We start from the raw sequence: 22,165 nt of genomic DNA on the forward strand, positions 1-22,165 counted from the left end.
CTTCTGTAGAGGTTGTAACGTAGAGGTTGTCGCCCATTGTTACCGCTTCAGGCATCATCATCCATATAAGGTATGTCTGGGTCAGAAAAACGTCTCTGGCCTGTGGAGGCTGGTGTCTCGTGGTGCTGCTGCTGAGAGGATGTAACCATGGTGATAGAGGAGGAGGAGGAAGAAGTGGAGGGAGGGCAGGAGGAGAAATGCAGCAACAGGTCACACTCGGGGTTGTCGATGTACAGAGACTGGGTGCTGTCTTTACGGCGCCCCGGGTGCTCTCGTCTCCGGATCCAAGGTTTGAAGACCTGATGCTGAGGAGGGGAGCCGGTCTGAGCCGGACCTGAGGCCGCAGACTGGGAGAGGACGCCCGGGGGGAGTCGAACCGTGTCCGGGATGACGGGGTTGCGACGTTTGCAGCAGATGTCTGACAGAAACGTTGGAGAATTCTGAAGCTGAAGACGCGCAGCTGGACAGGGAGGAGGAGGAGGAGCTAGCAGGGGGTGAACGGCAGGGGACACACGTCCACCGGGGACTTTGTGCCGCTGCGCCAGGTCTGAGGGTTTGGGCGGGCACACTGGCCTGTATCGCTTCAGCTGAGGGCCAACTCGTCCTGGAAGAGAGGAAGGACAGAAGAAGAGTTGAGGAGAGATGAACACGTTCTCCCTCAAAAGCTCCTTGGTGGAATCACACAGCGACCCTGAGTGGGGAGACTGACAGAAGGTCATGCAGCCAGGAAACTTAGCCAACCTTCTGTCCAATTAGAAAACCTTTGATTGGATACGGAGCCAGTTTAGTCACTCTGGAGTTTGAGCATGCCTCAGCGCCACACATGCATTTAAACATGCATACATGGGTGTGGGGCTGCACGAAAAATCATCTTCTTACCACGATAAGAGCATGTGTGATAAACTTCATGTAAAAAGTCTCCAAGGGAGACTGCACACACTATATGTATATATTCTTAGTTCAGAAAAGTGTTTTCACAGAAAAAATACTTGAAATTTCTTGAAAGGTTTAAAAGTTATAATTCAGTGTTTAAAACTAACTTAATAACTGTTTTTTTGTAAGTTAATTTTGGGGTCCATTGCGATTGTGTAGTCAAGACGTTTGTTTCGTGCAGCCCAACACGGGTGTGTGGACAAAACACACACACACACACAAAAACACACACAAACAACACGGTTGTTGTTCCTCGAACCTGCTTTGCTACAGAGCAGACGGCACCGCTCCCATCACCATCACTGGTCCAGACCTGCACCACAAAAGACAGGGAGGGCCCATCCCAGTGGCCCCGCAGTCTGGTCAGAAACCCACAGTGAGAGAACAGGCAGAAGGAAAGAACAGGAGAGGGGAGCACATGACTGACCTTCAGGCTCAGAGTTGTGGGCAGAGGAGCGCTGCTGCTCGTCCAACAGACTCTCTGAGCTCAGCGAGGCTTCCGAGTCCAAGTTTTCCTGGTCTGAACCCGGCTGCTCCATCTCTGGCAGCCGACAGGCCAGATCCTCTCTGAGAGAGCGTGGACGTCAGACAAATGAGAGCCAGGCCGAGACTAGAAACATCGTTCTAGTAAAAACAGCTTTACTTCTCCTGTTTGATGGACTTGATGCGTTCCACCAGGTTCTTCTCAGCTTCTGTATCCGAGTCCAGCGGCTCGTTCTCGGGGACGACTCTCAGATCGGAAGTGACCTTCTCATGGACCTGTAAAACATCACACCTCAATCACCTCATCCACACAATGTCCCTGCTGTTGTTACAAACATTTACAGTATATAACAACTACACAAGTGGCATGAAACTAAGTTAAACTATCCACATCTTAAAGGGGGATTTTGTTAGTGAGGAGAAGAGTGCCTGTGGGTTTCATGCAGCTACAGCACTTCTGTAAAGAAGAACGTTAAAAAAACAAAAAACAAAAAACAAAAAAAAACAGTTGCAGTTGTAAATTCCCCATTTCAAACAGTCCTGATGGAAGTGTTTGTCTAAAGAATACCATCACACACCTTTAGCCAGGATGGTCAAAGGTCACAGATCACAGAAATAAGACGCACGGGTTGCATTCGAGCTGTGCGAGTCTCTGTCATCTCAACACCAACCCAGAACCGTCTTGTCCAAGAACTCACTGCCATCACAGCACAAGCAAGATCCGAACCAAACGGCCACACACATGCAAACGACTACCGGTTAAAAACAGAACTGAGGAGTAGAGGGGGATTAGGGGAAGAGGATGAAATGAAGAAAAACAGCAAGAGACCCCCCCCCCCACACACACACACACCCACACCAAACATGCCATGCACAGATCCAGGTCCTACTGCATGGTGCTACACTGCTACATCTGCTACCTCTACTGTGCCAGGAGAACTGGGTGATACATACCACCACTCCTTTGTAAGGGAGGTGAGAACCTGAGAGGTAAATGCCAGAAGTGCTAAAGAGAGACAAGGAACATTGGCCATGTTACCCATATCGACTAAGAACAACAGGAAATGATGTCAGTACAGTGTGACGGATTAGCACGGCTACATGTCGCCTAACCACCACATATCAATACACAACCTTCACATTTATGATGTTTACGTCCAGGAACGAGGCTAAATCAACACTGAATACCAATAGATTTGCGCTAGCATACTTTGGAGTACCGTAGTAAGTGGACTATTTGTGCTATCAGAAAATGGTTCCTGAAAGCTGACAAGTGTCACTTGGTTCCTCTACCTGGAGTGAAGAAGGAGCTAGGAGAAGGAGAAAAGGTCGACTGTTTCCTGAAAGTTGAGAAAATGCACTTCTCGTCCAAGTTGCTGTCATTACGGGAACGACTCGTCAGCTTCCAGCAACAGGGTGATACTTTGATACTTTGTTCATCTCCAAGAGAAATTCAGCACCAGGGTAAGGGAACCATGTGCAACTCCTCAGCTTTCTGTGACCGTTGGATGTATGCTGAAACTAGTCATGTAATTACGGTACTCCAAATATGAGAGTGTGAATGTATCGGGCAGCATCGGTGTAAAAGGCTCAGATCCATGGGAAGTCATTCAGAGTTGGTTTCTCACCGTGTTCTGTCTCTTGAGTTTGAGCTGGTTCACTGCCAGTGCCTCTGCGTACTCCAGCTGCTCGATCTCCTCCATCTTCTCATTGTAGCGTCTGATCTGCTCGCTGATGAGCATCTCCACACTCCTGACCGACAGTGTCACGCACAATTAGTGGAGTGAGGGAGCAAACAAACAAACAAACAAACACCCCAAACACTTTTAACTGCAGTCTTACGTGGTCGTCTTGGCAACATCCTTCATGCTGAGTAAAGGGTCGGCGCCGTCTGGGCAGCGTAGAATACATGGGGCGAACACAATGGCCAGCGAGTTCGGGGACATACGGTTGTGAGCCTCTTCTTTACAAACCCTGGAGAGGAGTTCAGTCGATATGAACTCACATGGAGATCCACATACAAGCACACAACCTAAAACATTCCTATTACAATCACAATTAAAGTCCATGAGGAGCAATTTCAGACCTGACGAGATGGAAGATGAGTCTCTCCAATGTGTTAAAGTTTGCTGTTGGAAGCTCCTCTAACCCTTTGTAGATGGCGTAAAGCTGCTCCTGTTTCTCCGGCAGCTCTGCACGAGCAAAACACACGATGAAGCAGATCAGACCAAAGCTTTTTTTCTTTGTTTTAAATGTCGCCCCCTGCTGGGGAGAGTCCTCCTCACCCACTGCGTGCAGAAAGTCGTTATAATGTGTGAAGGTCATGAGCGGATCTGGAAGCTCCCTCAGCCACTGTTTCACCAGGCCTGTCACGGTGTGGATGGGATGGTCCTCAAGACACACCTGGTGGGGGTCTACACACGCCCACAGTGGGATGTTAGTGTACAAAACACACAACAGGAATTTAATCAGCAGAAATGTGTGTGTGTGAGTGATGTGTGTGTGTGTGTGTGTGGGGGGGGGGGGGGGGTATTGTTACCCGTCTCCAACCGCTGATGCAGCTCCTTCATGCGGTTGGCTGAGCCCGACTTGCGGTAGATGCCCTCAGTGTAGAGACCGTGCATCTCCACATGCTCCAGCATCATCTCCAGCACCATGGGAACGGGGTTCTTCTCGCTGACCAGGTGACACACACGCACGCCGAAGTGTTGACCGCCAGCCTCATCGTCACCCTGCAGGAGTGAAGAGACAGCAACAGGAAGTGACTCAATGAAACCTGAGTTTTTACAATGTGAGCCTCTGATTTACTGAAGCTCCTCACAACTAGGGGACTTTTCTTCGATCAAGGTTACATCATAAGAATCTTAAATATTGACCTAAGGGTGTCTGACAATCTGAGAAAACAGTTCATACCTTTTTGTGCGAGAAGGTGGAGCAGTCTGTCACTATTTTGCAGAGGCACTTCTTGTGGCAAACCATTTTACAATCTGTCAAGAGAGCAACAAAAGTTTAAAGCAACATGTTTAACTAGCACGCACACATAAAAAAACGCAGAGGCTAAAGGTATCAACGCCTCATTCCAACCTAAAGCAGCTTACAGCAGATTTCTTCACAGCACGAGACCCCGAAGAGGTCCTGAATGTTTACAATAACCACCGAAAAAGGAAACTAGGGCAGAAGCCGAGGTCCTCTCTGGTACCTGAGCTCCATGTAACATCTATAACTCACTGACCCACTGACCCTCGCGGTATCGGCGTGATACATATTTTGGGAGTACCGTAATTATGTGACTTGCTGCATTGTCAGAAAACGCACAACGGTTCCTGAAGCTAAGAGGTGTGACATGGTTCTCCTACCTGGTATGAAGAAGGAGAAAAACGTTAATCGCGACTTCACAGCCAAGTTGCTGTCATTACGGTAACGATTTACCGGCTTCCAGCAACAGAGTGAATGGGACTGCCCGTAATGACAGCAACATGGCTGTTCTCAAGTTTCAGGAAGCGATGGAGGTTTTCTCCTCCGAGCTCCTTCTTCACACCAGAGTTATTACTCTGAGGTATGCTAGCACCAACGCAGCGCTGATGATACCGACTCCATCAGCACTCAAACCTCCCTGAGGCTTTTGACCCAGGTCACACACGGTGGACGACATCACAGTTCCCAAACACGTGAAGACACAAAAAAACTGGGGTGAACTCACAGCTGCACATGTAGGCCTTCTCCATGCCCCCAGATGTACGACGTGCACTGGTCACATGACTGCATGATGTTCACCTGGTAGTTGACGAACACATGATCCCAGAGGGCTTTCCATCTGCAGAGTCAGTCAGTTAGATACAATAATACAACGCACACTGAATTCCAAATTTCAAAACGTACACTTTTATCTTTTTTCCTCCTCTTCTTTCGAGCTTTAGCAGGCTGAAACAGACAACGAGCACACATCAGTATTTCTTTTTTTTTTTTTTTTTCCACATGAGGAATGTTGGTGCACTGGAGTGAGAACATGTCTGTCCTGTTTCACCTTGGCGGGCTCCGCCTCCTCCTTCTTCATCTCCCCTCTGATGAAGCCATCGAGCACGGATTGGAACAGGTTCACCACCAGCTGGACCTCTCCTTTCTGCTTGTCGCCCGCCAGGTGCATCACTTTGTTCTGGTAGCCCGACATCAGACCTTTGTAGCCAATCGTGGGTTTCTGGGTGCGTTTGGGAGGCACATAAATGTGAGGACATACTTCACTGAGCACGTGTTACATGGGTTTATGTGCCCTCAAGACAGACTTACAGGGAGAGAATACATGGCTTTGATATTCTCCCTGAACTGGTTGGTTGCTGTTACAAAGATGGTCTCAGTGGCTGACAGAGACTTCCCCCTGGAGCGGAAATCATTGACCTACAGAGGAGCACAGATACAACACAGTTCCTCAACAGATTGTGAAATCATTTCCTAAAATCACGTCCTGTGCTGAGTTTACCTGGTTGCCCAGGAACTCATCGAGGTGCCGCAGTTCATTGGCGTTGGTGATCTCCCGGTCCAGCGAGGCATTCCACTGCTCCGACACTCGTGTGGCACGACTGATCTTTATGGTGGGGTTACGGCCCAACCCTTTGCCAGCGCGCTCGCCGTGGGGCTGGGAGACGGGTCGAGACGTGTGTCCAGATGGTGGTGCTGCAGAGAAGATACACGTCAGACGGTTTCCTGCTTCTGCTCTCAAAATGAGCTCCTCCATCACACTGGTGCGCTTGATGAAACTAAAACCAGAGTTAAGTTACGCTAATATCACAGAGCGTGATCAGTGTTTTCTCTGAAAGCAGCGGGAGGATCGGTGAAGACCTGCAGATAAACAATTTAACACACCTTTGTTTTTTCTCACAACATGAAGCGTGACTGAAGCCAGTCGAGATTCCATATAATAACAAACAATAACTTGTAACCGGATAATTTTAGGCTACGTCCACACAGAGACGACCTGAACCTGAACAGGACTGGGACCCTGAACACGACCACGGTTGAAACCGGGTCCCAGAGTGGATAAACCTGAAGACAGCAGCGTTTCCCCTGCATGTGTCCAACCTGAGCTGATGACGTCATAGCATGAGCTAACTTGCTAACATCAACAATAACGGCGGCTCACCGTGTTGCGTTCAGAAGCTGCTGAAGGTGAATCTGTTCATCTGTCCACACAAATAACTCCTTTTCACCGACATACTTCTCAGAGTTTTGTGCGCTCCACGTCTCATTCTCTGTGACGGTCTATTTCTGTTGGAGCGTTCTGTGGACGCACGCATTTCTGGAGACGAGGGCAAGTGTACGGAGAGCGCTTTTAAACCTATTCTGGTTATGTCTCTGTGTGGACGTGGCCTTGAACACACTAGCGCTGGTGAAATGTTGCCCCCTGCTGGGGGTGCCATGAGGACCGATGTGTCACGTACCTTCTCCTGCTGTCGGCTTTTCGCTGAGAAGCGACATCTCACAGCTGTCCGGAGTCTGGGCCTCTTTGTGTGGCCGTTTTTTCAAAATCTTGCTGAAGAAGCCGCCTGACCTACAGGAGTCGAGAAACACGAGAAGCTCTCAGGAATATTCACACATCGTGGAAGGAGTTACGGCAGGATGGAAAGAAATTTGTCGGTGTGCATTTGCAACCTTTACAGCTCATTTACTGCTTTGGAACAGCAAACTACAGTCGTCCTGTGTCGTCACTGACACATCTCTGCATTCCTCCTTCGCAAAACAGATGTCGCAGCTAACATTTCCATTTGTATAAATATTACACGGACTGGAGGATTCACAGGGATTCTTGTTTTTAAAATAAGACAAATAATCCAGTTCTCCTCCGGCAGCATCACCATGGTAACGGCTACACAAATGAAAACAAATCCAGATGATAAACCTCCACTCCGAAACTCCGTCTGGAGGGAAGGTGTCGATGTATTCACACGTTTATCAGCTGTGAGTTTCTCAAAGGTTCAAAAGCAGCTGGGAAACACCTGAACGAAGATATTTCTAATGAAACATATTGTTCCAGCAGACACTGCGTAGGCGCAGCATGAAGCAGGCTGCGTTTGGTTTTTCCCTCTGGAGCCGCCCGGCGCCGTGTCGTACCTGTCTGGCGTGGACGGGACAGAGTGAGAGGAGTCGCTTTCTTGGTTTCTCCTTCTAAAGGAGCCTCCCCTGTGGCTTTCGACATGGCCTTCGAGGCAGGAGAGACTCTGTACAGGAGAGAGTCCAAGTGTTAGAAAGATTAGATGAGTTTAAGAGTTTAATGAGATGGTGAGAAACTGTACGTGCCTCTCTGGTAATCGCACCGGCCCCCTCAGAGCTTGGAGACAAACTATCAATTGAAGAAGAGATGGTTTCACTCCTGAAGACAAAAAAAGACATTATTGATTACAACTCAAACACTGCAACAATTCCAAATCCTTCTAAGAATGTTTGTTTTACTTCTACTTCTACAAATTTCTAGTTAAAAATATCTTTACACACTGTACAAGAGACATCACCCGAAAAAAGAAACTTGTTCTTTAGACAAGTTTCAAGCAAATTTTCACTGGAAATAAAAAAAATTCTGCCAGAGAAGCTTTTCTGATTACAAGCAAATTTGCTTATTTCAACTGAAAATCTAATTGAAACAAGTGAGAACTGTCAAAGAACAAGTTACTTTTTGTGTCTTATTTAAAGTGTAAGACAAATATTCTTCGATAAGATGGCGTATTTACGGCGTGTACAATACAAGACATACAGCGGATGTTTCTTCCTCATCTCCTCTCTGCTGTGAGGGGGCGGCGGGCTGGTGCTTTCCTCACTCTTCCTGCCCCTCCACTTCTCTGGCTTCTCCTTGATGGCGGCAGAGCGGCGCTGCAGGTTGACCGCTCCGACCGCCTCGCCGTGGCTGCTGCTGCTGCTGTCGGGCAAAGAGTCGGCAGGTTGCAGCGATAACGTGGTGGGACGAACGGGTTGAGCGGAAGCGGAATCTCTCTTTCCTCCTTTGTCCTCCTTCAGTTTCCAGGCTACAAAGGTGTACTGGTCCAGCTCTTTGAGCTTGGCGGCCTCCTGGCTTTTGCTCTTTGGGGATGTGTGATCTGCGCAGGAGGACGACGACGACGACGACGCTGCTCGTTCGGTCTCCCTCTGGTTGTGCTCCAACCCCCTCCGTCTCCTCTGCTCTCTCTTCTCCTGACTCCTGGACGTCTGGCCCTTGGCTGGAGGTCGTAATCTTCTTTGCTCAGAATGCGACGAGAGGTAGCGGCGGAAGCCTGTTTACCTGAGCGCTCACCTGGCGATGTGGATGTAAGTGCACTGGATGCGGCGCCGTCGGACTGGTCCGGTGTTTGGTTCTCCTTCCCCTCCTCCGTCCCGTCCAGCTGGGGTCCAGCCCCAGCCAGAGTACCGTTGATCTCATCAGAGCGGGGAGGTAAAGCTTCACCGTCCTCGTCTTCTGCCTTCAGCAGCCACTCATCATCATCATCGTCCTCTTCCAGTTCCTCCTCCGTGTGTGAGCTTGTCGTCAACTCTCCACTGTCCTCTCCTCTCTTCTCGTCAGTCTCCTGGACTGGGTGGATGCTCCCATCCAGCATCTCCTCAGTGACCAGCTCTATATCTGGATCCTCTCTTGTCTGAGGCTCTCTGGCTCGTCCTCTCTCCTTCTCCTCCTCTCTTTGTTTCTGCTCTGCTTCTTCCTCAGCTTTAGCTTCCTGTGCTCTCCTGGCGGCCTCCTCCTCTGCCCTCCTCCTTGCTTCCTCCTCTTCAGCCTTTCTTCTCTCCTCTTCCTCCTCCATCCTCCGCTTTGCATCCTCCTCCTCTTCTCTCCGCCGTCTTTCCTCTTCTTCTGCCTTTTTCCGAGCTATTTCAGCTTCCTCCTTTTTCCGTTTCTCCTCACGCATTGACTGGCACCTGAAATCCAAAAACACTCATATAATCTCATTGTGATACGTCGTCATTCCATTTTGTTACTTAAGACTTTTTTACCTTCTGCGTGCTGAGTGGCCTCTGACCAGCGCTTGTATTTTCGTGGCTCCGTGTTTTTGGCGATGATACGCTGAGCGTTGCCTGTGCCCTCTCCACACTGCCTGGATGACAGTGGCTGCTCGTCGCAAACGTTGCTCTTGGCAGTACCTGCGCCACGAACGCTGAGAGAGGGCACATCGGCATCATCGTCTGATAGTTGAATGTGCATAAATGAAGACGGATAATACAGATATTGTGGCTACCTGGATTAAGGTGGCAGCCTGCCTCATGTCCAGAAACTCTGTCCGCTGCAGACGAGCTCTGAACCAGCGCTGAAGGAAAATAATCTTGCGCATGACATCCTTGTGCAGCGCGTCCTGCAGCTGCTGTCGCTCCAGCTCTTTCAAGAACACCTGAGCGGACAGAATCGGATTGTACACACTCGTGTTGTGGGAACAGGAAACAGCGTTGAACGTCTTACCTTGGTTTTTCCTATCTGGTAAGTGGTGGGGTCCAAACCCAGCTTCTTCTCCAGCAGAGCTGAGATGTCCTCCTTGGAGGCAGTGGAGCTCTTTGGCAGCAAAACCCTGAACTGCTCGATGAACTCCTGAAGGAACAAGACAACAAAGGTGACGACAAGAAGAAATGACTGGACTGGATTGTATACACATGTAAACACATTGGACAACATGACGGAGGAAGGAACTTTGCAGCACCTGGAAAGTGTACTTGGCCCCGTATCCCGACCTCCTGATCCGAACAGTTTCAAGCATTCCTGTGTAACGCAGCTGCTGAACCACCAAGGCCTCGTCCAGATACATCTCCTTCTGCTCACGCACAAAGACACAAGATGCATATATGATAACGTACGGGATCGCCAGGAGAGTCTCTATCGACAATTAGCATCAGCTGCAAATTCTGAAAGACATTTTCATACTTCCATTCATTCCATTGCATTTCATATCGTAAAGGTATGTTAACAGACTTTTGAAACTAACATTCAAATTTTGATGACGGAACCCCCGGCTAGCATATTTTGGAGTGTCTGAAAGTTGAGAACAGCCATGTTGCTGCCATTACAGTAATCACTCTGTTGCCAGAAGCTGGCGAGTCATTACCGTAAAGACAGCAACTTGGCTGAGCAGTGCAACTTCTCAACATCCAGGAACGATTCAATTCCCCCTTCTCCTAGCTCCTTCTTCACACCAGATCAGGGAACTGAGTGACACTTGTCAGCTTTCAGCAACCGCTTTCTGATCAGTCACGTAATTACGGTATTCTTGCACTACGTACAAAGTATGTTCGCGTGAATGTATTGGACGCGATACCGACGCTGTGAAAGGGTTTAACACACAACATGACCAAGTGTTACCTTTTCAGCATTGGAGCGGATACAACGAATGAAGAAAGGCTCAGCTCTGTTCAGAGTTTCCAAGAGTTTGGTCAGAGATGTCTAAAGAAAATGAGAAACAAATGTTATGTATACAGGTGACTCAGCTGTTTTTCCCCTCATGCGTTCGAAAGGATCCTCCCTTCAGTTCAATGGTTAGAAACAACTCTTATAGTGAAGTTACCTGGAACTGAGCGCTGATGCTGGGGGGCTTCTTCTTCTTATGCAGGTGGAGAAGAGACTTGGTGGTGCGGTCGTGGAGCGTGAGGCCCACGATGAACTTTAGAGACCGAGAATCTAACAGATTCTGTGCAGACATGTCATTAGCTTTCATTAGCACCATTATGCTAATCCAGTTCTGACATGTACATATCGTCATTTCTGGAATCGTCTGTTACCTTGGGGATGATCTGCTTATGTCTGGTGCTCTTGTTTTTCCTGTGGAAAAGGGGAGAGAGGACGCTCACTGAGTTCCGGGACCAAAGTGTTACATGGCTGATGCTAAGGGAGTGGCTGGGTGGAGTCTCTGAAGCCAGGTTAGTACAGACTTGTTCATGCACTGGCAGTCGGGAAGTGAAGGGTTGTGTGACATGGAAGACGGAACAAATGACGGCGGAGGCCAAGCTGGACGACGGGCAGGAGGGAACTCACTGCAGGAGATGGGATGTAAAATCTAAACCATCAGCCCAGCAGACATTCAGCTTCACGCAGACAGACATGCTCGCTTGCAACCATCACTACGGAACCACACCAGAACCAGACTGCAGACCTGTTGAAAAATAGCTAACATGCTGGGAAAAAAGGGGCCAATGTGCATATTTTCAAAGACCTTGCATGCCGGCTCAGACTTCTGGTGATGATTCATGCTGCAGTTAATGAAACTAGATAGAATCTACAAACTGATCTATTGATGTCAGCAGATGAAGCAGGAAGAGTCTGGTGTTGTCGACTGGATTAGATGTCATGAGACAATGATCCACTGAGAAGAGAGTGGAGAAGATTCTTTATGGTTGTTTGGAAGTGAACATGGTCTGCATTTAAAGAAAGCATGAACAGGAGGAGCATGTTCTGCCTAAGCTGACTGGACTGGACTGATGTGGCGAGATCTTGCACCAAGTCTGTCTGCAGACTCACTGGAGGACGTGTCGAGGGAAGCGGAGACGACCCCAGGACTGCAGCAGCTTGCGAGGGTCCTCACCATCCAGCTGCAAGTTCTTAATGGAGCTGATGATCTGTGCATGCATGTCTCTGATCGCACCCAGTGCAGACAGAGGAGGGGAGGGGGGGAGTACGGGGCGGGAGTCGGAGGAGGGGAATACACGGGGGAAATTGGGAAAAGAGGAGGAGGGAATGACAAAAGAAGGATCACAAAAACCGCACACCGAAGACGAAAAAACACACCAAGATACCTGAGAGAGGAACACCCACTGCAGGATAGTTGGGGGTCTGATGTCAAGCCTGGTGTTTAAACAGATAAAACCAAACCGGACCACCCAACCATGCTGCTGAAGGCCTTTGAAGAACAGAGGAAGCGACACACACAAACACACAAAGGCGGGTTTGGAGCTCGGTGGTGGTGTGTTCACACCCGTTTGCCTGCCACCGTCGTTAACATGCAGAGCTGAGCTGACTGTTTCCATGCTGGGGCTGTTACTGGCTGTGTGACTGGTGAGGCTGGCGGACTCATCTCATCGGGGCCAGGTGGGGGAGCGCTGAGGTGTGCTGAGGTTAATACTGAGACCTTCCTGCATCTCACAACTAATCCATGCACTTCCTTTCCATACTCACCACGACGGCCCGTGAAAACCGGAGCCAGACAGGAAGGAACGATGCAGCTAAGAACCGAGTCACGCTGAACCAACGTCTACGTCTGATTGCAGATCTGGACGCAACTGCATGACTTAATCTATATTTATATCTAAATCTGCCATGCTTTTTTTTTTGGAGTGGCACGTGGAACAATCCAGCGTGTCCAATCCTCCGAAGAGGAAAGTCTCTATTGGCTGTCCTAAAAGTCGCTCAATGATGTCATCGCCTGATATGCACACTTGTCAATTTGTATATAATTGTTATGGACGCTGTAGGAGAGAAGAATAACATGGAGGGGAGATAAAAACTGAAAATCACCAGAAATAAATCTAGAACTACCTCGTAGTTGGCAACAAAAATCGCCAAATTGAATTTATAGAACGCAAATTGGTCAGACACAATATCTGGCATGTTAGAGAAATCTGACGGAATGGGGTTCATACAGAGCTACAGTTTTGTCGTTAATTGTCACCTGTCTGAGCGATTTGTTTGAGATGAGTGTGAACTCACAGCACAAACCGGTCAATTCTTACTCAAACACAAGCACAAGCACATTTCCTTCCTGTCTGGCCTCATGTCTCCAGTCGGTCGACTGTCCGCCGAATTCACTTACTTCTTACTCTCATAGCTAGCAAAGATGTCTTCAAAGGCCTCTAGAGGGCGCTCCTCTGAGTGATCAAAGTAGAAATCGAGCATAGACGCTCGTCTGTGGAGGGGAGAGGAGAGAACCGCACACACTGTGGTCACCAAGAGGTGTGGAGAGGGATAGAGTGTGTGTATGTGTGTGCGTGTGACAGAGTTAAAGGATTCATTTGACAAAAAAAAAAAGTCTCCCAATGAACAGAAGCTGACGGTGTCCTTCCTCAACTCACAGGTAAAAGTGGAGTTGAACAGGAAATGAACATTTTCTCTCATCAAAAGGAGATAAGTTCCTGTGTTAATAAAGTTATGTTGTGATAAAGGAAACAGCAGGACCTCTCAGCCTCCACGTCCACAGTGACTTTGGGTTCTTCCACGGGAGAAAGATCTGACAGGCAGAAGAACAATCCTGACAACATGTGTGTGTAACTTGTGTGTATCTTACTTGTACATCCTCTCTATTGGGGCATTGGACCGCTGCAGCTCTCCAAGAGGAGTTCTGGAGATGGGACGGACAACACCTACAAGATAAAACCATTCTGGTTAGTTCACACGAGATTGCAGGAGGTTTTTGATGTTTTGTTTATTGTTTCAATCTTGATTTTTCCTGATTAATCCACATAAAACTACGTCAGCCAGAGCACCAAAATAGCGTGGAGGATTTAGCAGTACAAGGAAAAAAAATGTCAAAATCTTCTAAAGCCTCACGTTTCTGGCCTCAGCATTCCTCTGTGTGCTGGCCTGAAAGGCTCCAGAGCAGAGAGCGCTGTACTCCGGGGTGTAAGCAGCTCAGAAGCTATAAATAGGCCCTACAGCATACATGCAACATTTGCCAGCCGTAGTTCATTTGAAATGATAATGACGCATGCTAACTAATCAGGCTAATTAATGGTCTACAGTTCAGTGCGAAGAGCAGAAGTATAGATACCCCCCAATGCATGAGAAACCTTCCCGACGAACACACACCTGACGTTTTGGCGGCCCAGGAGCGACCGGCCTCATTGAAAGCAGCGATGCCTCTTATCGTGGCCCGCAGGATGCCCCATCGAAACATGGCTACCGGGTCCATGCCAATAAGCTGGCGTACGTACGCACGGTCGCTGCTCCGCAACAGGGCCACAATGTCCGGACGCATGTGGTCTGTGTTCTTCTCTCGGAAATCCTGGAGGGGTCAGAACGAAAAGGTCAAGGATCTCTGGAATGTTCTGATGACAGTTGTTCGGTGAAGGTACTGTCAGCGGTTGTCTTCTTCTGGCTTCCTTCCTCTCACCTTGACTTGATATTTGACTTTTCCGGCAAAGTGCTGAATAACGAAAGCCGGCTCCATGACGGGCGTGGGGACGAAGTATCTGTTCCCCTGGTGCTGCTGCTTGAACTTGGCCAACAGCGTCTCATCTGTGGCATGAGGAAAGCTGGAGAACAGACAGACGGACAGGTCCATCAATTCATCTGCATATGAACTGACAGTTTACCATGTCAACACCGACGGTATCGCTGCCGATACATTCACAATGGTATACTTTGGAGTACCGTAATTACATGACTATTTCAACTTTCCGAAAACGGCCAACGATTACTGAAAACAAACGTGTTGCACTCGGTTCCCCTAGTTGGTGTGACGAAGGAGCTACGAGAAGGAGAAAACCTTGACTCAATTCCAGAAGAAGTTGCACTTCACATCCAAGTTGCTGTCATTACGGTAATGCCTTGCCAGGTTCTGGCAACAGAGCGAATGGGATTACCATAACAACATTGGCATCCACAGCTGTTCTCAACTTTCCTTCTCCCAACTCCTTCTTCACACCAGATAGAGGAACCAAATGCAACTTGTCAGCTTTCAGGAACTGTTTGACGTTTTCTCATTCACAGTGTTAAACAAATCGAAACACACATTGTTCTAACGCAAAGCTCGAAAACTGGATGAAAACCACCAAGTGCAGGTCTTACTTGCTCTCCTCATCCAACAGGTACAGCAGACCTGTGGGCTTCTTGCTGATGAGATGGATGCAGCCCACATTGTCTGTGTAGTCAATGTTGTGCCAGGTGATGCCCTCGGCCTGATACTCCTCCTTTCCAAGTCACATGGAAACCACAGTGTGAGGTTGTTGCACATCATCAAACGATTTAGAGGAAGTCAGTGCCCCCCCAAAAAAGGCCCACCTGCTCCAGGTTGAAGATGTGATTGTTGAAGTAATACTGCAGCTGCTCATTTGCATAGTTGATGCAGAACTGCTCAAAGCTGTTGGTCTCAAAGTCCTCGAAGCCGAAAATGTCCAGGACACCAATGGACAAGCACTGGAAAACAGGACCACGGACAGAGACGTTGAAGTGGACGGAGACAATGATCACTGGCTGTTTTTTCTGATGACGGCTGTCAGCGGGTCTCACCGGGATGGATTCCTCCATGTCCTTCTTGTTGAGAAGTGCATGGTTGATGCGTAGGACGATCCAGTCAAACAAGGCGCTGTACAGAGATTTGGCCATGGAGTCTCTGGCGGTGATGGCCTGACGTGACAGGAAAGTGACTGATGAGAGAACGTTAACAGTGCAGCAGGAGCAGAAGGTGGCCGGCACCTACCTCAGAGTGGCTGTAAGAGAGGATCAGCTTGTCGTTGACCGTCACTGTCTTCCTTTTCGTCAGGGCCTCAACCAGCAACTCTTCTTTCACCTTAAACACACACATGGGTTGTTGGTCAAAAACGTCAGGCGAACACCAAGCCTGTAGCGTCAGTGTGATCAGCCACCTTCAGCAGGTCGGAGAGAGTCGCCAAGACCTCTGGAGGTCCCACATCCAAGCCTTCATCACGGCCCGTCGACTTCCTCCGGTACGTCACGTTGCCCAAATACAAAATGGCCGAGAGCACAGAAAAGATCCTGCAACAAGATCACAAAAAATGATCTGTATTTAAAACTGCACAGAAGAAGAAGTCTGAGTGAGAAAAGTATGGCAGCATCATCAAAACGGTTAAAATTCACAAGGTTCTTGTGTGACTAGTGCAGGATGACTTCCTCATTCATCACACAACAAGGAGAGGATAGAACATCGGTAAAACAAACATTTTACAGCAAAAAAAAAATTTGGAAAAAAAAGGCTAGCTCTCGTACTGTTTCTTGGTGGCTGGGAGGAAGCCGACCATCTCCATCGCCTGCTGGAGTCTCTCAAAGTCATGATGCAGGTCCTCCTCCTCCTCGATCTTAAAGTTTTGCTGCAGGGACAGAAAAAGAATGTGAGAATGACCACTTTCTGCTTCAAGCACACAGACGGACGGGGAGATGGACCGGAGGGGGGGGTTGTACCTGCTTGAGGTAGAAGTAGTCTTCAGGTGGCAGCAACTTAAACTCTTTCCTTTCCTCCTCAGATGCTCCCAACAACAGGTAATAAAACACGTGATAGTTCCTGCGCGACAAGATGTTGATGTGGACCGTTTTAAAACAAACACCTGACAAACAACGTCCAGCACTGATTGGTTTAGATTCATGTCTGTTTGCGTCCATCAATTACTTTTTTTCCATTATGTGGTGAGTCTGTTGTGTGTTTGAGTGGATATGAGCTCCAGCTTTATGGTCACAACGGAGGAGGACGTGATTAAAAGTTAATAGAAAACAGCAAAGGAGAGTGTCCGTTCCCAAGGCCGCTCTTATCAGTTGTCCACTCCTGCTATCAGTGGGTCGGTAGGCCAATCGGGGACGAAGCCTTGCTGTGAGTAATGAGTTTTTACAGTGATCACTCAGAAAGCGATGACATCATGCAGAATCCCTCCCAGACGGAGGACATGCGCTGTCAACACCGACTGTTGAGTGATTAACAGTTAGGGTACCAGGTGACTCTTTTCCAAAACTGCTGCAACTATCAAGAAAAGGAAGCCCGAGTCAAAGCTCCGCCTCTTCAAAACAGTGCAGCTTTATAAAAGGCTTCAGCTAAGCTCCCCAGTGGAGACTGAGTTTTCCCAGAATGTGTGAAACTGCATTTATCTTTTTTTCCTGTTTACAGCAAATAACATAGTGATTACTCATTACTCCATCCACAGTCAAACCTATGTACTAAAGTGTAAATAAACGAAGCTGACTCGTCTTTTGACTCATTAGTTTGTTGCGCAATTACTCACTACGGTCACACGCAGACTGTTCAGGGAGTGTGTTGTCTCTCACAGCGCACAGACGGCAAAGTTATTCATGTTTTTCTTTTCTCTTGTTTGTTCAGCAACAGTTAATTGTGCGCGTTCAGATCTGTGACCATTAAACGTTAAAGGCTAAAGGCTGAAACCTTCAGCCCGACGTCATGTCTAAAATTTAGAGGCTCCCTGGGGAAACTCCCATGTTTGCACAGAGTGTCCCAGAAGGTCAGCGGGGGGGGAAAGGTCAAGCCCCTGACTGTCCCTCCTCACCTCTCGTTCTTCTCCCTGGAGACCAGGCGGGACTTCTCCAGGAGATACTTCTCCACTACAGCCCTGAAAGAGAGGGGAGGGGCGAAAGATGACAAGGGAGAAAAGGGGGAAGAGAAAAAACAATGAGAATGAATCACTTGACACTGGAGGTCATTGAGCTGTGTGTGTGTCTCTGTGTGTGTGCATGGGCATGTGCGCTCTCAGGTCATATGTGAAAGTGGACTAATAATAAAAAATGAGGGGAGGGGCAGGAGGGGATGTGAGGGCAGATGGTCGGAAACAAAGCAAAGGCTTCCATGGCCACAGCAATGGCCACGACACAGCAAACGAGCAGCTCAGACTGTACTTTCTCTTCACTCCGTCTTCCTGGATGAGGCAGTGTGACGCTTCCCGGCCGAGGCTCGACTCTTCCGACCACCACAGTCATGAGTTTGAACCCAAGTGGCTTTTACCCAGCATGCAAAGCCAAAACCATAAAGTTGTCTAAATGAGATTTTACAAGTCTTGCTGTTTTTTTTTGTCAAATAGCCGGGCAAAAACAAAACACCAGACGCCGGTCCATGACGCACTAAGAATAGAGATATATGGTTTGTCCATCTGTTAGAACTGTTACAGCTCCACAGCAGACCTCATAACTGGGACACAGCAGGTGGAGCACATGTAGATGGTCCGATGTCGTTAAAAAAAAAACTGTCTGAAAAACTTGGAGGCGAAAGTGAAAATATAAAGATTAAAATGGAATCATGATCCTAAAACTGTTCAAAAAGGTTTGCAAAGACTTTTTTTTTCAGTGCTCCCAAGGGCTGATTTAACTAGGAACAATGCTGCAGAAATGGGGACGGGAGCCCCTTGAAGCAGCTGCAGGAGGACCCCCCGACACACCGCCGTATATCTGTCAGCAGCAGACATCTCACAGCATCTCTCACAGCAACACTCACTGTTCACTCTGAGACTGTGCTCCACTACGTGCTGGAAACGTTGGTGCTCTGACATCTTTTATTCACACATCGACTTCCTAAACATGCTCTTTTTTTTCATGGTTTTGCTCAGAGGTCAGTGAGAAAGGACGAATCACAGCGGCAGAGAGCGGAGAAAGATGCTGTCAGTCAGCCAGTCAGCGACGAGCAGAGTGGAGCAGCGTTCCCTTTGTTAAAATCTCCTCCTTTGACTGCGGGAATGGCTGCCGCTGGAGATGGAGGGACTGTCAGCTTTTGTCTCCAGGCCAGAGCAGCGATGGTGCTTGATGAGAAGCAGGAGGTGATGGCAGCAGATCTGTCGGTGGTAGGTGTTTGAATTCAAACCAGAGACATCTCTTTGTCTGGCTCAGAGAAGCCTTGAGCAAACAAAACTGATTCTCCTGATTGGATTAAAGACCCTTCACAGACTAAGCAGTTCAGCAGAGCAGGATGAGATGGTGCCATTTGGAGATAATCACATTGGGACAGATTATTATTTGGGATAGGGTGCTTAGTGTGAAGCCCAGCAGCTGTGGCCACCAGCACTTATATGTTTCAAATGTCATTACATTTCAACACAGCTCATGTGCATGGACTTTTTTTTTTTTTTTTTTTACAAATCTAATCATTGATGCAGAGTTTAACACGTCGGCTCGATGCAAGAGGCTGCATGAAGCAGCTGTTCCCTCCGAGGAAGTGACACAGCCCAGCAGAGTCTGACTACTGAGAAAAAGGAAGGACAATGCTAGTGGCTGAAAGTGGGGCCACACGCACAAACGCACATAATGTGTGAGGGGGAAGCACATGACCAGCCATAGCAAGGACTAAAGAGGGGTGGACGACCCGTATGAAAGGCAACAGGAAGACAACACAGAAATCAGAAATGAACACTAAAGTTTAGCCTGGATGATCAAAAGCACGTTACAGTTGTAAAACCAACACACACACACTCACACACACACACACACACACGCACACACACACACACACACACATCTGGTGCGACTCACCCTCGAACGACTCCACTCTCCAGGTAGTTCACCTGGATGAATTTACCAAAGCGGCTAGAGTTGTTATTGTGGGCGGTCTTGGCGTTCCCGAAGGCCTGGCAGAGACAGAAAACACATTCATGGAGATGAAGTAGATTTCCGGTGTGATTTTAACCGTGACGTCTCATTGTTGTCCTCATCTTTTACGAAGAAATCTTAAAATACACCAATCACCGCTAATCTGTTATTGTTTCCAAAACCACTTCCAGTTTCAGGCCTTACATGGCGGCGTGACTCAAAGTCCTTCGAGTCGGCGGCTGCACTGAAGTCAGCGGCATTAAATCACCATGACAACAAAGAAACCCTATAGGCTCAGTCTTGTTTTTATACAGCAGCTGAGACTGCCGACAAGGGTAGCTGGACTGTGTGTGTGCGTGTGTGCGGAGGGCCGTCAGAAGGGGCAAGCATCTGCAACTCGTTGTCCCCTCTTCTACTCCTCTCACTCGCTACACATCCATCTCTCTGTCCCCTTCTTGTTCTCCTCCTTCAAAACATTTACCTCATTTTCTTTTTCAGCTGCTGATTGTGTGTGTGCATGTGTGTCACAGAAAGCTAGAGACAAAGCGATGGGGTCAGTCATGATGAATGAGGGGCATCCTCTCAGCAAAGCCGTGTCAGACCAATGAGAACCTAAGAACCTGAGCTTCTCTTCAGGTTTCAACGGAGGTGGAGGAAAAGCAATACAGTGACATATCACCATATTTTTTTTTTGCGTGGGAATACTGTATTGATACAGGCACAACAAATTATTATTATTGGAAGCAGACGCCTGTAACTGTTTTTTCCAGAATCATGTTAACTAGTTAAACATGAAGATTAAAAAAAAAAAAGTTAGTTTCAGGGTCATTTATGACTCTGAAACAGTTCGAAAATATTAATTCTGTTTTTGGGCAGACTAATATGTGTTTTTTGTGTTATTTTGGGCACCTGCTTTGCTGTTGAAATAAATCATAATATAGAACATCACAACACTGTAACCTGGCATCTGTGGCGAGTCCCAACCGGAGACTGAGGCCTTATTCCTCAGTGAAGAGCTCACAGAGCGTGGCCACCAGGCCTCTGCCGAGGGGCCTTGTTTATTGCATTGATACGGTAACAGAATAGCTCTTTTTTTCTTCATGATGCACATGCTCACATGGTAACACACACACACACACACACACACACACACACACACACACAAGTGCAACAAAAGGCCACCGCAGGGGAAGTTGACTCAGTGCATGTTAAATAGGAACCACATTATATCTTCCAGAGGAGCTTCACAGTACATTTCATACAGCGGCGTCTGCAAGATTAAACACACCGTGCACAAACATACACACAAAGACAGAGAACTACAAAGTCTTTTGAAGACTCCGTCTATGAACTGATGACCTACATCCATTTTTACTGCTCAATAAATCATCCAGCCCCCAGTTAGCAACTTAATTCTTGTATTCATCTGAAAAAAAGAAAAAAAATCAGATTTATATTCAATATTATTTGTTAATATGCGTTAATATGTCTTTTAAAAAGTTCCTTGTGTTTCAAAAAGAAGTTTTTAGATTCTCTTGTTTAATTGTACGCCCATGCCAGTATTATTTATCAGGTGTAGCATTGCCACCTTCTCCCTTCCACATCGGGGGGGGGTGGGCGGTAGTTTCTGTGCTTTATTCACTGTGCTGCTCTGATCGTCCCACTCCAATACTCTTGCAGCCAAGTGCACAAAACCCTGGGAAATCTCTGCAAAGCCAAGGCTGCTGCACCGTGGAGGGAATGCTAAACATGTCACAGCATCATTCGAATTGGAACATGCCCGTCCAGGGATGATCTGATTGGCTGGAGGGGTCAGCAGGTATGAGGAAGTGGACCGACGGCTCGTCAAGCCGTGTGCAGTGGAAAACGTGGTGTGAGCTGCATTATGAAATAGGTGTTATGGAAGAAAGGCAGGGCGTGAAAGAAAGAGTGAGAGGTTGAGAAAGCTCGAGCGGGACACACACACACACTGCTGGTATGCATATCCACTAAGCATTTCATGATGTACTCGGCTGTGATTTCTTTGTGTGGTGAGTCGGCCTCTCTGGCGCCTGCTTCACTGTACATTTCCACTTCAGCAGGGCCAAAGCTACCAGAAGAGAGTCTCACATCCCCATTCACACACACAGATAGTTCTCCTTAAAAACTCACTGTGTGTGTGTGTTGTTTATGAGCAGTTTGTCTAAAACAGCAACTGAAATGAAAAAAAATGTATATTTACAATGGATTTCTCAGAGAAAACGTCCCTCCACTTCAATGTAACCTAGTTTCAGCCTTCTTCGTCTAAACATGCTGGACAGAAAAATTCTTTTGCTCGTAGTAGAACTGACTTTGAGTTTGAGTATTACTGAAATAACACTGGAGCACGTTTGCATCCTTTTAAGTCGCGCTGTGCCACAGAGTTTCAGTTAAATGTTTCCACGAGCGCTGCCAATGCACTGACACCAACACCCCTATGCTCACAAAAGGTCTGCACGTAGTCCAACGGCCAGCGATGGTTCCCACATTCACAGGAAAAGGACGACAGCAGGCGCTCACGCAAAGAATCATCCAACCTCA

General features: G+C 47.9%; 1 protein-coding gene across 1 annotated transcript in view; it reads right to left on the minus strand.

The window, feature by feature from the left end:
• Nucleotides 1-47: 47 nt before the first annotated feature.
• The window catches only part of LOC144741476 (unconventional myosin-IXb-like), a 27,922-nt gene continuing 5,804 nt past the window's right edge, over nt 48-22,165 (minus strand). The window contains 42 exon segments of the mRNA XM_078623999.1: nt 48-604; nt 1,361-1,500; nt 1,577-1,692; nt 2,371-2,388; nt 2,390-2,422; nt 3,045-3,168; nt 3,259-3,390; nt 3,503-3,608; nt 3,702-3,830; nt 3,956-4,148; nt 4,330-4,403; nt 5,117-5,144; nt 5,146-5,222; nt 5,298-5,337; nt 5,441-5,611; nt 5,701-5,808; nt 5,891-6,084; nt 6,849-6,958; nt 7,519-7,625; nt 8,152-8,615; nt 8,690-9,306; nt 9,382-9,542; nt 9,624-9,773; nt 9,842-9,967; nt 10,077-10,187; nt 10,733-10,813; nt 10,935-11,057; nt 11,149-11,188; nt 11,885-11,998; nt 13,173-13,265; nt 13,644-13,719; nt 14,165-14,360; nt 14,469-14,610; nt 15,146-15,267; nt 15,359-15,493; nt 15,587-15,703; nt 15,777-15,866; nt 15,943-16,072; nt 16,304-16,404; nt 16,496-16,595; nt 17,584-17,646; nt 19,550-19,644. Of these exon segments, the coding sequence (XP_078480125.1) occupies nt 48-604; nt 1,361-1,500; nt 1,577-1,692; nt 2,371-2,388; nt 2,390-2,422; nt 3,045-3,168; nt 3,259-3,390; nt 3,503-3,608; nt 3,702-3,830; nt 3,956-4,148; nt 4,330-4,403; nt 5,117-5,144; nt 5,146-5,222; nt 5,298-5,337; nt 5,441-5,611; nt 5,701-5,808; nt 5,891-6,084; nt 6,849-6,958; nt 7,519-7,625; nt 8,152-8,615; nt 8,690-9,306; nt 9,382-9,542; nt 9,624-9,773; nt 9,842-9,967; nt 10,077-10,187; nt 10,733-10,813; nt 10,935-11,057; nt 11,149-11,188; nt 11,885-11,998; nt 13,173-13,265; nt 13,644-13,719; nt 14,165-14,360; nt 14,469-14,610; nt 15,146-15,267; nt 15,359-15,493; nt 15,587-15,703; nt 15,777-15,866; nt 15,943-16,072; nt 16,304-16,404; nt 16,496-16,595; nt 17,584-17,646; nt 19,550-19,644 (5,904 nt within the window).

The sequence above is a fragment of the Lampetra planeri genome, unplaced genomic scaffold (assembly GCF_965212315.1).
Source record: "Lampetra planeri unplaced genomic scaffold, kcLamPlan1.2.h2 scaffold_567, whole genome shotgun sequence".
In the NCBI taxonomy this organism is placed as follows: domain Eukaryota; kingdom Metazoa; phylum Chordata; class Hyperoartia; order Petromyzontiformes; family Petromyzontidae; genus Lampetra; species Lampetra planeri.